The 15,737-nt window shown below is 36.3% G+C and overlaps 1 protein-coding gene across 1 annotated transcript; it reads right to left on the reverse strand.

Annotated features, from left to right (window-relative positions):
• Positions 1-11,460: 11,460 nt before the first annotated feature.
• On the reverse strand, positions 11,461-14,725 carry LOC128566908 (AP-2 complex subunit beta-like). Its single transcript, XM_053564014.1, is given in 3 exon segments — positions 11,461-11,891; positions 11,893-14,606; positions 14,608-14,725. Coding segments are annotated over 3 exon segments (2,796 nt in total). The 5' UTR covers positions 14,638-14,725; the 3' UTR covers positions 11,461-11,839.
• Positions 14,726-15,737: the final 1,012 nt, after the last annotated feature.

A 15,737-nucleotide genomic window follows, 5' to 3' on the forward strand; every position in this document is an offset into this window, starting at 1 on the left:
GTTTATGCACTTGAAGATTTGGAGAGGGAAAGCAATGGGTTTTCTGCACAGACTGGGCTTATTTTCTTCTTGTGTTGACAGCGACAGGTTTCTTATGCTCAGAATTCCACGTCTGTGGAATATGTCATGGAAAAAGCCAGCCTCAGTTGGCCGTAGGTATTGCCCTGTGGGATTTAGAGTTTAGAAAACCAGAACAACCATTCTGATATGATTTCCTTGTTTCTGATCTAGGAACCTGGCATTTTCTGTCAGCTTCTGTCTAACTGTGGCTAGCTCACATAGTAGCATTTAAAAAGGCCAAGATCACTTCCCTTGTATGTAAGTGTTTTTAGTTTAGTTTTTTAAAATGTATTTCAAGGTTTTCAATCTCAGATAAGGAAAGCAGAGTAGTTATGCCATTTTATGACAGATTCTGTATCAGCAGTTCACCTTTTATCGTTATTAAATTCCATAAATACACACAATGTTTTTTGACAAAATGAAGCCCAAAATTTCCAGTTAAATATTTTGCTTTACCAAATGCATTCATATTTCAGAAGAGGAAAAAAAAATAGAAAAACAATGGTCCCATAATGGTATACTGCCCATAAAATATTAGTTGTTAAAAAAAGCATGCACAAAGAAACCCTAATATTCACACGTACATAAGGAGTCAGACTATGCATATCACCCAATTTCAGTTAACAATCTTAAAGATATTTCCTTTTGAACAAATGCTTGGCTTACTTTGGCCAAAATCCTGGCCTCAAGTGATCCTTCTGCCTCCGTTCCTCAAAGTGCTAGGATTATAAACATGAACCACATCACTTGGCCAAAATTCTAAATATGATAAATATGAGCTTTTATAGAACTAAGTTTTATCTGTTTGCACTCAATGGATTGTTCTTTTATATATACTATAGATTATTTATTCTTCTTATATTAATATTGATTACTTTTGAGTGAACACTCCAGAATGTCAGAAACGATAAATTACATCTGACTCAAGGAATTTGTTAAAATATTAAATATGTATCACTATCTTACTTATCAAGGCTCAAAATAAAAGTAAAAGATAGGCAAGATAGCAATGAATAAATTGATAATGAAATTGTAAAACGAACTATTTCATTTTCCATAGATTAAAAATATCTGGAAATATCTTTAACAAACAAAGTGTAAAACATATGTTTTAAGAACAACTAATCATCATTGTAAACATTAAATCAAAAGAGATCCTTGTTAATGTATCTGAAGGGTTAGTGTTGTTAATATAGAAATATTCCAGAAATTAATCTATAGATTCCAGCAATTCCTATCAGAATCCAAGAAAGTATAGTTCCTGATTTTAAAACTTACCACAGAATAATAGTAAGCAAGGCGATAAGGTACTAGCATAGAATAAACATACAAATTAATAATACAGAATTGAATTGAAAGTACTTTTTTTTGTTTTTGAGACAGAGTTTTATTCTGTCACCCTAGGTAGAGTGCTGTAGCGACCAGAAACTCTTGAGCTCAAGTGATCCTCTTGCCTCAGCCTCTGGAGTAGCTGGGACTACAGGTGCCCACCACAATGCTTGACTAGTTTTTTTCTATATTTAGTAAAGATGGGGTCTCACTCTTGTTTAGGCTGGTCTCCAACTCCTCAGCTCAGGCGATCCACCTGCCTCAGACTCCCAGAATGCTGGGATTACAGAGATGAGCCTCCACACCTGGACACAAAAATGTATCTGTGGTTACTTGATTTTCCCAACTCATGTAACTGGGAAAGCACAGTGTTTCCAGCAAGTGGTGCTGAGATATCCACATATAAAGACAAAAGTTGGATCTTGACCTCACATTATATGCAAATATTAACTCAAAATAGATCAAATACATAAATATAAGAAGAAAATCTATAAAACTTTTATAAGAAAACAGGCAAAAATTTATGTGACCTTGATTTCTTAATATGACACCAAACACATAAATAATAAATAAAAAATACTTAAATTGGACTTGGTTCCAATAAAAGTTCTGAACGTCAAGAGACACTATCAAGAAGCTAAAATGATGCCAGAATGAAAGAAAGTATTTGCAAATTATATCGACAGTACTTCTAGCAAGAATATTTAAGAACTCTTACATGTTAGTAATAAAAAAAGATCTCTCTCTCTCTCCCTCTCTCTCTTTCTCTCACACACACACACACACACACACACACACACACATGCACACACACGCGCAGAGAAAGAATGGCTCAAATTCAAGGCACTGGCAGTTCCAAATCCAAATGCTGGCAAGGATATAATTAGAATTCTCATTCACTGCTGGTGGAAATGGAAATTTTTGCAGCCACCTTGGAAGGTAGTTTGGCCAGTTGTTTTTCTTTTTACGCTAAATATAGTGTAATTGCACAATCCAGAAACTGGCCGCCTACGTATTTATTTACCCTTATGCCCACATAAATGTTTATAATATCTTTATTCATAATTTCCAGAAATTGGAGGCAACCAAGATGTCCTTCAATTGGTGTATGGATAAACAAACTGGTAATTCATATGACGGAATGAAATGATTTATCAAGAATTAAAAGGCAAAAAGAAATCTTTTTTTTTTTCTTTGAGACAGAGTCTAACTATGTTGCCCTTGGTAGAGTGCCCAGGCATCACAGCTCACAGAAACCTCCAACTGTTCGGCTTAAGCAATTCTCTTGCTTCAGCCTCCCAAGTAGCTGGGACTACAGGTGCCGGCCATAATGCTTGGCTGTTTTTGTTGTTGTATTGCAGTTGTCATTGTTGTTTAGCTGGCCTGGGCTGGGTAAGAAACCGCTACCCTCGGTGTATGTAGCTGGCGCCGTAACCACTGTGCTAGGGAACCAAGCCAGCATAAAGAAATCTTAATTATCTATTACTAAGTTAAAGGAACCAGTCTCAAAAGGCTAACTGCTGTATGTTTCCAAATATATGACATTCTGGGAGGGATAAAACTATTAAAAGTACACAAAAGGTTAAGTGTTTTCCGAGTTCAGGAAGAGGGGGATCAGGATAAAAATGTGAAATATAGGAGACTTTGAAGGCAATGAAATTATTCTATACAGCATTATAATGCTGGTGCATATTTCAAGGGGCATAAAACTGTAAAATACAAACTCTGAACCCTAACGGAGAACGTAGACTTTACCTAATAATAATGCATGAATATTGGTTCCTCAATTGTAAGAAATAGACCACATTACTGCAAGATGTTAATAGGAACAATTACAATCAATGTGGAACAGAAATATGTGGACTCAATGCTTTCCACTCATTTTCTCTACAAACTAAAACTGTTCTATGAATAGTCTGTTAATTTTTTAAAAAGAGCACAATTTTTTGTATTTATTTATTTAACATATTTAATTGACAAGTAAGGATATACATGCAATGTATACAAAGTGAGCATTAGATACGAGGACGCATGTGCATCATGTAATTATTACCTCAACCAGATTAACACATCCATCACCAACCAGCTGCTTATCTTATCGTTGAAGTTGCACCCTGTGACTAACATTTTCTTATTTGCATTTTCCTTATCCCCCAGCCCTTGGAAACTGCCATTCTACACTCTACCATTGTACTCTTTGCTTTTATGAGTCTGGCTTACTTTTTTTTATTTTAATTTTCAAATTCCACATGCAAGTGAGACCACAAAATATGTCTTTCTATCTAGCTTATTTCACCTTGGATAATGTCCTCCATAGGCAAAAGGTTCTCAATAGACATTTTTTTTTAGAATATAGACAAATAACAAGGGTACATGTGAAACTTACTAAATGTAGAATATAATTGTCTTAATACAATAACTAAGAAAATGCTAGGAAGGCTATGTTAACGAGTATGATGAAAATATGTCAAATGGTATATAAAACCAGTGTACGGTGCCCCATGATTGCATTAGTGTACACAGCTATGATTTAATAATACAAAATAGACAAATGAATAATAAACATCTATAAAAAATGCGGGACATCAATAGCAGGAGGTACGGCTCAAATTTACAATGATACTATTTATTAGGCACCCTCTAGGATGGCTAAAATCAAAATGTCATACGTAATGACTGTTAGAGAGGGGTGGAGTCAACACCGTCATCTACTGCTCATGAAAATGTAAAATGTGCAATTGCTTTGTAAAATAGTTTGGTAGTTTCTCAAACAATTAACTATACAGTTACCAGATGTTGCTACCATTCTACTCCTGTTTACATTCCCTAGGAAGTGAAAACATATATCTATCTACATACAGAAGGTCGCCTACAAATAATTACAGTGCCATTGCACACAAGAGCCTTGGGTACAAACAAACCAAGTGTCCATCAACTGGTAAAAGGGTAAGTAAAGTGTGAAATATCCATAAAATAAAACATTATTTATTCATCAGACTGAAGTACAGATCAGTTGCACAATGTAAATTACCATGAAAACATTAGGCTACATGAAATAAGCCTGTCACAAAAGACCATGTATCGTATGATTAACTTCATAAGAAAATTTTTAAAGGGAAATTTATAGACACAGAAAGTAGATTTGTGATCACATTGGAGAAAGATGGAGTGATAACTAAGGGAAAAGGGGTATTATGATGTTGGGGGATTGAGGACTGTTACAAATCAATTGTGAGGATAGCTGCACAACTCTGTGAATATTATTAAGAACCTTTATTTGTACATTTTAAATGTGTGAGTTGTGTGGTATGTCAATTATAACTCAGTACAGCTGTTATAAAAATATACAGGTTGACAAATACTACTTATCTTAACACCATAACATAACATAGTGTAGTAACATATCTGATTAACAGCATGGATTCTACGATGGTCTTTGTTTATAATCTGGTTTCACCAGTACATGCAACCACTCTGTGTATCAGTTTCTTATTTGAAAAACCAAAGTAGAACCAATTAATTTCTCAAGGCATGTGTGTGTGTATGTGCACGCACACGTCTGCGTGTGTGTGTGTGGTATGTATGTATCCTCCAAGTACTGAGGGTACATAGTAAATTGCATGATTATTTGCTTGCATGATGATGCCAGTTATTCAACAGAAGAGTTATGAATTTTAGAAATTAAATAGCATCATTTGTTGGACTTACTTTGAGAGGGTGGCAGATGGTATTAGTAAATATAAAACATATTTTTAGATTATTAAAGAACAAGAAAATATGTTTAGCAGGAGATTTGAGAAGATCTTGAGAAGTTTGGATTAATTTTTTTTATTTTAATACTTTCAGTTCTAACCTTTGTTTTGTATATGACCAAGTATTTCTTCTGAGTTCTGCTAATTATTTTTGAAAAATTAATAATAATTTTAATGTAATTTACTAGCATGCTTCTGTTTTAACTTGCCAGATGAAGAAACTTCCTTTTTAGGATATGGGTCCTTTAAATCTGCTCTCCTCGTATAGACATAGCAGTAGATACAAGTATCACACTGATATAACCAATAAAACAATTTCAAGGACTAAAAGTTTGATCATAATGAACCTAATAAAAGAGAATGAGAAGAAATCCAAGTTGACCTCCTGTGTCTGGATCTTCACGCTCTCTCAGTAAATACCTGTTTAATTTACTCTGCCACCCCCTGGGATAATAGTTAAATCCAACCCTGTATCATATTTTGTTCAACCCTAATATCTTTTATTCCTTAGAGAATATATATTAGTTATATTGTCCTTCAAATGCCAAATCATTTATGATTATGCCATGAAAGTTATATATATACAAACCTCAAAAGTAGGGAAATTAAAAGTGAAGCACAGATCTATTTCCTCCATTACTCTTTTATGCCATCGTAACCCATGATGAACGAACAACAAATCATGTATTAAAAAGTTGAAGGTCTCTACGTATAAACAAAAGGGGTAATCCCCTCGTATAGAATAATGCTGGCTAAATCTTTCTACCCACGAAAGACAGATATAAGTTTTTTAAAAATATGTATGTATTTCAGAGTAGCAAAATTATGCATTTGAGAAGTGTTCCTTAAAAATATATGGAAAATTGGAAATTTGCCTAGTATGGCTCATTTGAGAAATTTGTTTACAAAATTTCATTGATATATTTTCTTTTATCCACTGTTAAAATTTTGACTTTATTTTGTCTGATGTGTGTCGAATTTAGTTACAAATTGAATTAGGTTGCTTTTTATTCACCTCCTTGAATCTGTGACAATAGAATGATGTAATGTTCACCTACACACTTATGCTCCCTATTGCAATTAGATAATAAATATCTCGGGCTTTGCTCATGTCACATTTTCTTATCCCTTTATTCAAACTATCAGTTACAATGTATACACTTGGTCTAGAATGATTTGTGTTTAATTTACTGATGCTAAACATAAAATCAAATGATAAATTTGCAGCTAAGTTGTAAAGTTGAATATAATAATTTTTTTTAAAGACAACATACAAGATAAAGTTAGGAGGTTATCTCTAGGAATAGAGCCTTACTAATGAAGAGTAAACATCAAAGTGGTAAACAGATTCCTCGGTGGCAGTACCAGTTGCTATATATTTTAATAGAGCTGAAATCAGAAAGAATACTGAAGTGAAGAAGTGGGTTTTTTCTTAGTATATAGTCTTTACTATTCAATCCTTTTGACTTTAACAGAAAATATCTACATCATTGTATCAACTGACCCTGAGAGCATTAACATGTTAACAGATATCTATACCTATATCTTGTACATTGCTAGTCACAGTGGGTCACACCTATAATCCCGTCATTTTAGGAGTCTAAGGCCAGGTGATTTTGAACAACCCAGGCAACATAGCAAGACCCATCTCTACTAAAAAATTAAAAAATGTAGCTGGGTGTTTTAGCTGCTCAGGTGGCTGTGGTGGGTTGATCACTTGAGTCCAGGAGTTGACAGGTGCAGTCAACTATGATTACAACACTCCACTAAAGCTTAAGTGTCAGGGAACATGCTGTCTTGAAAACAAAATAAATAAATCTTGTGCTACATAGGACTTGTGTTGAAAGGCTATTTCTACACAAAGGTTGCTCTTGGGATCAACAAATGTGTGCTTCTCTGTTTCACAAAACAGAAAGTAAAAAATAAGTTGATGGAGAAAGTTAGTTTGAATGATTTAGTAATAGTGACAGGGTTTGTGAAAAAAATAAATGCTGAGCAGGGTGGTGCCTGTGGCTCAAAGGAGTAGGGCGCAAGCCCCATATGCTGGAGTTGACCGGTTTAAACCCAACCCTGGCCAAAAACTGCAAAAATAAAAACAACAAAAAATAAATAAACAAACAAATAAATAAATAAATGCTGATTGCAGAAAGGAGAAAAAAATTGTGGAGAAAAGCAGAGTCAATGCTTATTTCTATAACAAAAATTCATTTTTGTATCAAAGTTCTTGATAGCAGGAAATAAAAGTTTGCTACAGCTGTGTTAAGCAGAAGTAGAGCTTACTAGGATTCAAAATAAGTTAGAGAATCAAGCTTGGGAAATAGGCAGAAACTACGGAAGCGTGGCAAAATGAAGAGCAGAAAGCAAAACCACGTGGTCAATATGCCAGCACCCGCGTTTCAGATCATAAAAGCTGCCTGTGCAAAAGACACCGAAGCATGCCTTTCCTGCTGCCTCGCTTCTTCTGGAAGAACATTGTCTGACAGAGTATTGGGCACATTTTCATTATTTGGGTAAAATAGTTCTAAAACGTTTGTAGGTCTTGGTCCCTGTGACGATGAGAGCAAAACCTACACTTGAGACAATGCAGCCCAACGACAGAGTGTTAGAGTGAAATGAAATGTATGTCTAGAAATGTCCAGAAATTATTTTCTTACTGATTATTATATTCTAATTTATTTACATAGATATAAACAAACTGTATGTTTACGATATCACTATGCTAGTGATCTTAACTGTCTCTTTAGAGATACAGAATATGGAGTATTATTTCTTGGCCAGATTTTCAAAGGTTCTACCTTTTCTCAGCTGAGGGCCTCAAACCACAGAGGATTTCAGCCATTTCTCAGTCATCTACCTGGATAAATGCTTAATGAATAACACAATCCTCTATTACTTTGCAAAATTGAGGTATATGATATAATAACACTGAATTGATGGAGAGTTTAATTCAAGCCTCTCCTTTATTTATTGACTATCCTTCTAATTTGTAAAGCAAAAGTCCTTGATTTTGAAAGTAACATTGATGAGAAGATTTAAAACAAGCTCTTTAAGTTAGCAAGACGATGCACTTAGTACTGTCCTTTATCTTTCCTATAACCTAGGTCAGATCACTTAACCTTGCAGTACTTTAAAAAAGCTATTATCTGTGGTTCAAACCAATCTCTTGAGCACCACATGTAGTACTGGTAAGTATAATTTGCAAGAGAAATGCAGTAACATTATTGCAAAGAGCAATGAAAGGAAATCTGAAGCCTGAACTCTACATAACTATATAACTGAATACTTAAAAGAGAATCCTTATAACCTCAAGGACAGCTGGCGGAAAAAAGATATACAAACTGCAAAGTAGCACACGAAAGGTGTTAAACATCATATTTCATTAGAATATTGCAAATTAAAACCACAATGATATACCACGCATGTCTACTATAATGGCCATAGTCCAAAGCAGTAGCAAAACCCACGCCTGGAAAGGATGTGGAATGGTGGGGATTCTTCACTCATTGCTGGTGGGAACGCACTAATGATACAGTCACTGTGTGGCAGTTTCCTATAAAACTAGCCATACTCTTATCATGGTTTCCAGCAATCATGTGCCTTGGTAATTACCCAAACGATTAAAAACATTTCTACATAAACACCTGTGAGGAGATGGTGATAGCAACATAATGCATAAGTGTCAGAATTCGAAAACATCCAAAACAGCCTCCAGTAGGTGAGTGGATAAATAAACTGAATATATTATATTCTTCAGCAATAAAAATAAATGAATTGCTCAGCTCTGAAATGACGTGGAGGAGGCTGAAATGCATATTATTAAGTAAAAGGAAGCCAATAGGAAAGGGCTGGTTAGTGTGTGATTCTAACTATATGACATTCTTCAGAAGCAAATCCATGAAGACAGTCAAAGGGTTATTTGTTGTCAGGGATTAGGGAAGTGGTGTAGGACAAATAAGCAGAGCCCAGAGAATTTTAGGGCAGTGAAACTGTTCTGCCTGGCACTACAATAGTGAATGAATGTTCTTACCCACTTGTCAGTTCCCACAGAGCGCACAACAGCAAGAGTGAGCTCTCATGTCAATAAGGACTTTGGGTAATAATTATGTGTCAGTGTGGTTTGTAGACTGTAACAAATGGCTCACTGTCCGGCAGGGTGTCCTGCAGCGTGGTCAGTGGAGGAAACTGTATGTAAATAGGAACAGCAGCTACGTGCCAGCTCTAGAACCACACCCCCAGTGTTGCTGTTGATATAAAACTGCTCTTATAATAAAGTTTATTAAATAAAAAACACATAATCCTATCATCAAGCCACATTTTATCCGAGTTACACTTAATGGACTGCATCAACAAGATCATACAGAAGTTTCCTGTCAGGGTCCATGGACCCCTCTTCACTGTTATCAGGGAGGTTGACCGCGTGCTAAGGAGGCTTTCAGCCCCTCTAGGAGGCCAATAGAGTTCTCAGTGCTAACATGAATAAAAATATCTCCACTATGATAAAAAACAATTATTTAAACCTCATTTAATTTTAATTAGATTTGGAACAATATTAAAACCCTGTTTGTTCTCTTTAAAAAAATGGAATCATAAAGAAATGTACCTCGTTTTTATTAACTGTATGAAAGTATTCATCCAGAACGTAGCCTTGTACATTTGTGAAATGTTTATAGACATACAAAATAATTATAATGTACACATATACCAAGGCTGCCCACAGTATATCCAAAGTAAATGTTTGCAATAAGAATCTAATTTATGAAGGAGTAATTGCACTTCTCCTCATTCCTTCATCTACAGACTTTACACTTGTTCTCTCTTTTCCTTTTTTTCCCCACAGTTGGCAAATACCACTGATTCTTTGATTATGTAGATTTTTTTTTTTTTTTGTCTCTTTAAAATTAAGGCTGTTTCCTTGGCTACCTTTGCAATAAACTGCATTTTCTGATAATGTTTGCGAGAAAACAAAAGGTACCATAAGGACTTACATGACAGTCCATGTAAACATCCTGTTAATGTTATAATTCTAAATGTGAACAACATATTTTCTTCTCTATTTCCAAAATGAAGTCACTGAACTACTAGAAAAAAAATCAGTTCTGTCTATTCATCTTTGTACTTTCAGGTACATTTTTGAATTTCTTTTCTATCAGTGCCACATAAAACACTAAGTGATAAAAGTGAAATGAAAGTCACCTATAAAAGTAAGAAGAATGAGAAAAATACTCACCGGTTTTTATTTCTTTGTGGTTGAGTTAATAGCTGGTTCGTTGACTTCATATACGATGCATATAAACCCCAGGAAACCAAAGCTAATAGGAGCTCTGCATTAGACCCAACCTGCAGGTTCAAAGATGCTGGGTTATTCCTCCTGAATACAAATTTTCCTCAAAACACAAAAATAAGCTTAGTTGGTTTCTTTCTTTCTGAATCTATCCCCTGCATAATAGTGATTGAAATATTATTTTTAAATTATAGGCAACATATGAAGTGTATGATATATAAAAGTTAATGAAGTATTCTATCACAATTTTTAAGGATAGTATCTAAAAATGAAAGTAAAATATTGAAAAATTATGGCAAAGTTCTATTAATAAAATCCACACACTTATCATAACCAAAGTTCAGTTTCCCACTGAATGTTTGCGGGCTAGAAACAGAAGCAGCTGTTGTCTTTATCATTTAAATTAATTTACTCATTTAATCTCCCACAGTTGGGAGCACTGTCATATGCTATGAGAATTATAAAAATCTTCAAAATTATATTTTATAAGGCATCGTATTAGCACTTACAGTTAAAAAACGACCAAAAATAGAAATTGCTATGTGCAAAACACACGTTACTAAGAATATACATAAATGCAGATAAAAAGAAATGGGGATTTAATTTAAACATAGTCATCAGTTGAAACTCAAATACATGACTTCTAGTCTTATTTCTGTCACTACCATTATGTGGAAAGAAGCTATACCTTTCTAGTCTTCAAAGCATTCCATTGATATGTCTTTTAAGAGAAGATTGATGTCTAATATTTCTGCTACATGTGAAATTTAAAAATACAACTGTAAATTTTTTTTTATTTTATGGAACTAGAAACTTGTAGGTTATATGTGGTTAAACAGAAATATTTCACAAATTTTAAGAGAGATAGTAATAAATGTTAATTCACTAAATATTAAATTATTATTAGGTTTTATTTATTCGTAACTATGAAGGTTTCTAAAAAGGGTGTTACAAAGTACAAGCTTATGTCTTCCATGTTAATGGTACTGAATTAATGATATAACAAATATTTTTTTTTTTGCAGTTTATGTTTTAATGACACTTTTCCTTGCTTTAATATTTGTCTTTTTCTGCTTTTGAAATGAGCTCTCGATTACAAAATATCAAACTACACTCAAAAGAGGGTGTAGAAAAAGCCAATCACTGGCATAGCATGGAGAAGCCCACAAGTAAGGACAGAAAGCAGCAGTGGGTAGCAAGAGGTGGGAGGTGATTGAAGCAGTGGTTACAAATGTTCACAGGAAGCTAAAACTAACAGGTTGTGCCCTAATGCTAGCATGGGTTAGACTAGTCACTACCTTGGTGGGTGGCCTCAGTGTATTTCAGTTCAGATTCTACACAGCAATACAATTTCTTCCAGTTAAGAGTTCTTGGCTTGCACTGATCACAGGGTGACTGGAGGATACTGGACCAGTCCTTAGTTTTTCAAAATGCTGTCGTAGACCCGATAGATGTATTGAGAGACTTCACAGTGTATAATTGGGGTTTCCTGGCTGGATATGTAGTTCAGCCAAAATTCAAATGCCATTAGTGAGCTTCAGGGATTGGTATAGCATGTCCTGCCCTTTCACATTCCTCTTGGCAATAGTATAAACATTGTTGTTTTGCAACTTGCTGGAAACAGTGTCAGCATTTAAATGACATTCCTTAATCTGAAACTGAAGTTCATTTTCATTGGGAATATCCTTCCACCACGTGGCAAGGAAGACCTGGCGCTCCATTTTGCCATCTTCTACAAAAAGCACATTGAGCGGGATGAGGCACCTGAAGTAGAAGACATCAATATTGTTTTTCACAGCCACCTGAAGATTATTTAGAGGTTCCATCTTCATGACTGGGCCCAAAGTGTTGAGAGGCGGGGAGATATCAATGCTCTGGTTTGGCATCAGTGGTGTAGGGATGGCGAGAGGAGTGCTAGGGATGACACCAAAGCTGTTCTTGTTAAGCTGGATTGCAAAGTCTGTCATATGCTGCAGAGCTTTGTTGGTGAAGTTCATTTCCATATAAATGTGTCCTTGGCAGTGAGTAAATGTTCCTGAAATCTCTAAGGCTTTAGCCTTTACTGCAGGTAGCCAGACAGCCTTAGGAGCCACATATCCACCAGGTGCCATGCCAATTCCTGTGGACAGTTCAAACAGGTCATTCAGACCACTGCTGACCACAGCAGGAGTAGGTGAAGGAGCAAATGTTGCAGGCACTGATGAAGGGATGAAAGATTGTCCCACCAGACTATCTAGACCTCCTCCCAAGAGATCCACTGCTCCCATCTGCATGGAGGATACTTGTGGCACATTGACTGGGGGGCTGAGATCAAGGTTTAAAAGATCCCCAAGGAGGTTACCTTGAGAGGGGATAACCTGAGGCTGTTCCAGGTTGGTAGTAGTGGTGGTGCCAACAGGGCTGTCACCTCCATCAGTGCTTCCATGATGAATCGGCAAGTGTTTGCCGTGGATTCCATGACTTCCTTCCACAAAAGCATTGGGGGGCTTATGGTACACAGAGGCCAAAGAACCAATGTGGCAGATTAGCTCATCCAGCAGAGTGGGCTCAATAAGGTCTGTCTACTCAGAGATCAGTGGCTTCTCAGGCAAGACCACTTCTTTGGCTGTGACAGGGTCAGTTGAAAGAAGGCGCCAATAAATATAGCCCCTGTCTCGAAGGTCAGGATTATCAGAATCCTGTGTTGCCAAACTCAAGACCTGCTGGACCAGCTCCTGTGTTTCTGATGGTTTTTTGAGCAACAGCTTCACTATGGCAGTAAGCAGAGTGAGCTGCACCTGAGTGCTTTCATCATGAAAACCTTCTAGGAAGCTCTCTAGTAACTCATCTGCATTGTCAATTCTTTCAGCATACTCTCCCACAATCCAAATCATAGCTGCTCGTGCATCTGGCTCATTCAGGGAGTCTAAGTTCTCACATAAAGAGGAAATGATACTTTCATACTTGTTGGGGTATTTGCGGAAGATGTCCCTGATGACAGCAATCGCCTCTTGGACCACATAATTTACTTTGGTCTGGATTAGATCAAGAAAAGTGCTTACACAGAGCTCTGCAGATTGCTCCACCTTGATGGCACATCGTCCAATGGCCCTCACAGCTTTGCGAACAAAGTCAACATCCACCTCTGTAGCATATTCCTTCAGCTCTGCCAGAACCTGAGCAATGTTGGCTTGAGATGCCAAACGAATCATGATATCCAACTTCTCTAGTTTAACGTAGATGGGATCATTGTACTTCACAAAGAAGACTTTAATTTCCTGCTTCAAGATTTCAGGCCTTTTCTGGACAATTAGGTTGATGTTCCTCAGGGCAACATATTGCACTTCTGGCTCCGCAGAAAGCAAAGTGACAAGTGGAGGGGCTAACTTCTTTAGCAGCATATTGTAGTAGTCAGAGTCCTTGGGTAACAACTTCAGAAATTTCATTAGGACTTTTACTGCTGAAAGCACCACTGCTGAGTTGGCATGGGATAGCCGGGGAGTTACCCGCTCACAGATGCTCTGAGTTTCCCGGTCATCTTTAGGGTTGCAATTAGACAAATAGTCCAGGATGAAAATCTGGCCCCATTCAGTGCACTCATTCAAGGCTGTCAGCATCTTATTAATGTTCTGTGGGTTCAGATCGAGTAAGTTGCTGTTTGGGTGAGACTCACTGATTTCAGATAGTGCTGCTACAGCATTAGCCACCACCATTGGATTTGAATCTTCTATGAGATCCTGTAGAGAATCCAGAAATCCCTGGTCTTCTACCATTTGGGCATTGATATCATGGAGTTTTGCCACACACACTGCTGCTGTTTTCCGAACATAGAGATCTTCATCCTTTAAGCACTTGCGGAGAGGCTCACAGAGATATTCTGTAATTTTGTCCACCCAGATGCATCCCATGGTTCTGACTGCCAAGGCCCAAATCAAAGGATTGGGGTCTTCACAGTTCTTCACAAAGCTATTGACAGCCATGATGGCCATGTCTGGCTGACTCTTGGCATAGTTCATCAGGTAGAGATAGACGAGCTTCTTTAATTCCAGATTGTCAGTCTGCATACAGTTCACCACATCTGGAAAGAGAGAGCTAACATCCTTCCCCACAGTCATAGCAGCAAACACTTTCTTCACAGCCTCCTTCCTCTTTTCTTTCTTTTCATTGTTGAGGTCAGCTTTTAATTCAAAGATTTCTCCTTTTTTTATTGGTTGTGAAGTACTTGGAGTCAGTCATGATTTGGGATCTTCACTGTGCACCGGAGGCAAGGGCAAGAGTGGCGGCAGCAGCTGGGGAGCACAGCCCCGGTGGTGGTGTAATGGTTTCCCACCCGTCACGATTCTTTCTCCCTGATATAACAAATTTTAAGGACTTATCTTTTTCATGGCAATATTTCATACATAACTTTAAACTTTCTTGCCAGTTTACTGCAAAGTCATGGTTTTGAAAAAAATCACTATTTCAAAAGTGATGTATTAAATAAACACTATTTCAACATGAAATACTAATTCATCATTAAACCAAACTTTTGTGAACACAAATTAGAGTTTTGATTTAAGAAAATTCTCAATGTAAATTGTGTTATGTATAGAAAAATGTTATAAATAAGCAAAACTCAAATTATATTCCTGGAAATATAATCCTAAAATACTTTACTAAAATCTAGTTGAAAAGGAAAGCAGATATTACATAAAATCTTCATTCATTATACACTTTCCAAACTAGAGTTCAGATCTGGGAAGAACTAGTCACATGAATCTTAATTCTTATTTACTTTGCATTATTAGAAAGGCTCATGAAATATGCATATTACTCACCTTTATTTTTCTATTTTTTTAATTTAGATAATCAGATAAGTGAATGTATGTCTGTTTTGTGATCATTTCTACTTAATTTAAAAAATTCAGGCATGCATTGTAGAAAACATATTTTTAAAAGTGCATTATGGAGTCTATAAGCTGTTTGCAGTGACAATACAATCCCTAAACACAGCATAAATATAATTTAATTCTTCTCTTAAGCAAAAGCCAAGAATAAGAGATCTAACACTAAGAAGATGATGGTGCCTCTGCCGCCCTTATAAACAAGCTCCCACAGTTACCCCCATTAACATTTCTCAGCTAGTAGGAAAGAGAAAGGCCAAGCGCCTGTATCTGTAAGGAGGTGACCCGCAAAGAAGCTACCCCATTGCCATGTACATCTCATTGCCCAATGTTTCATTTGGCTTCACTGAACTATTATTAGAGAACTGAGAATTCCTATCTTGACGTGGATATTATGTGCACACATACAATCTGGCATCTATAAATAGGGCATGGACAGAACGTGAGGAACAA

This window comes from Nycticebus coucang, chromosome 15, assembly GCF_027406575.1.
Source record: "Nycticebus coucang isolate mNycCou1 chromosome 15, mNycCou1.pri, whole genome shotgun sequence".
NCBI classification, from domain to species: domain Eukaryota; kingdom Metazoa; phylum Chordata; class Mammalia; order Primates; family Lorisidae; genus Nycticebus; species Nycticebus coucang.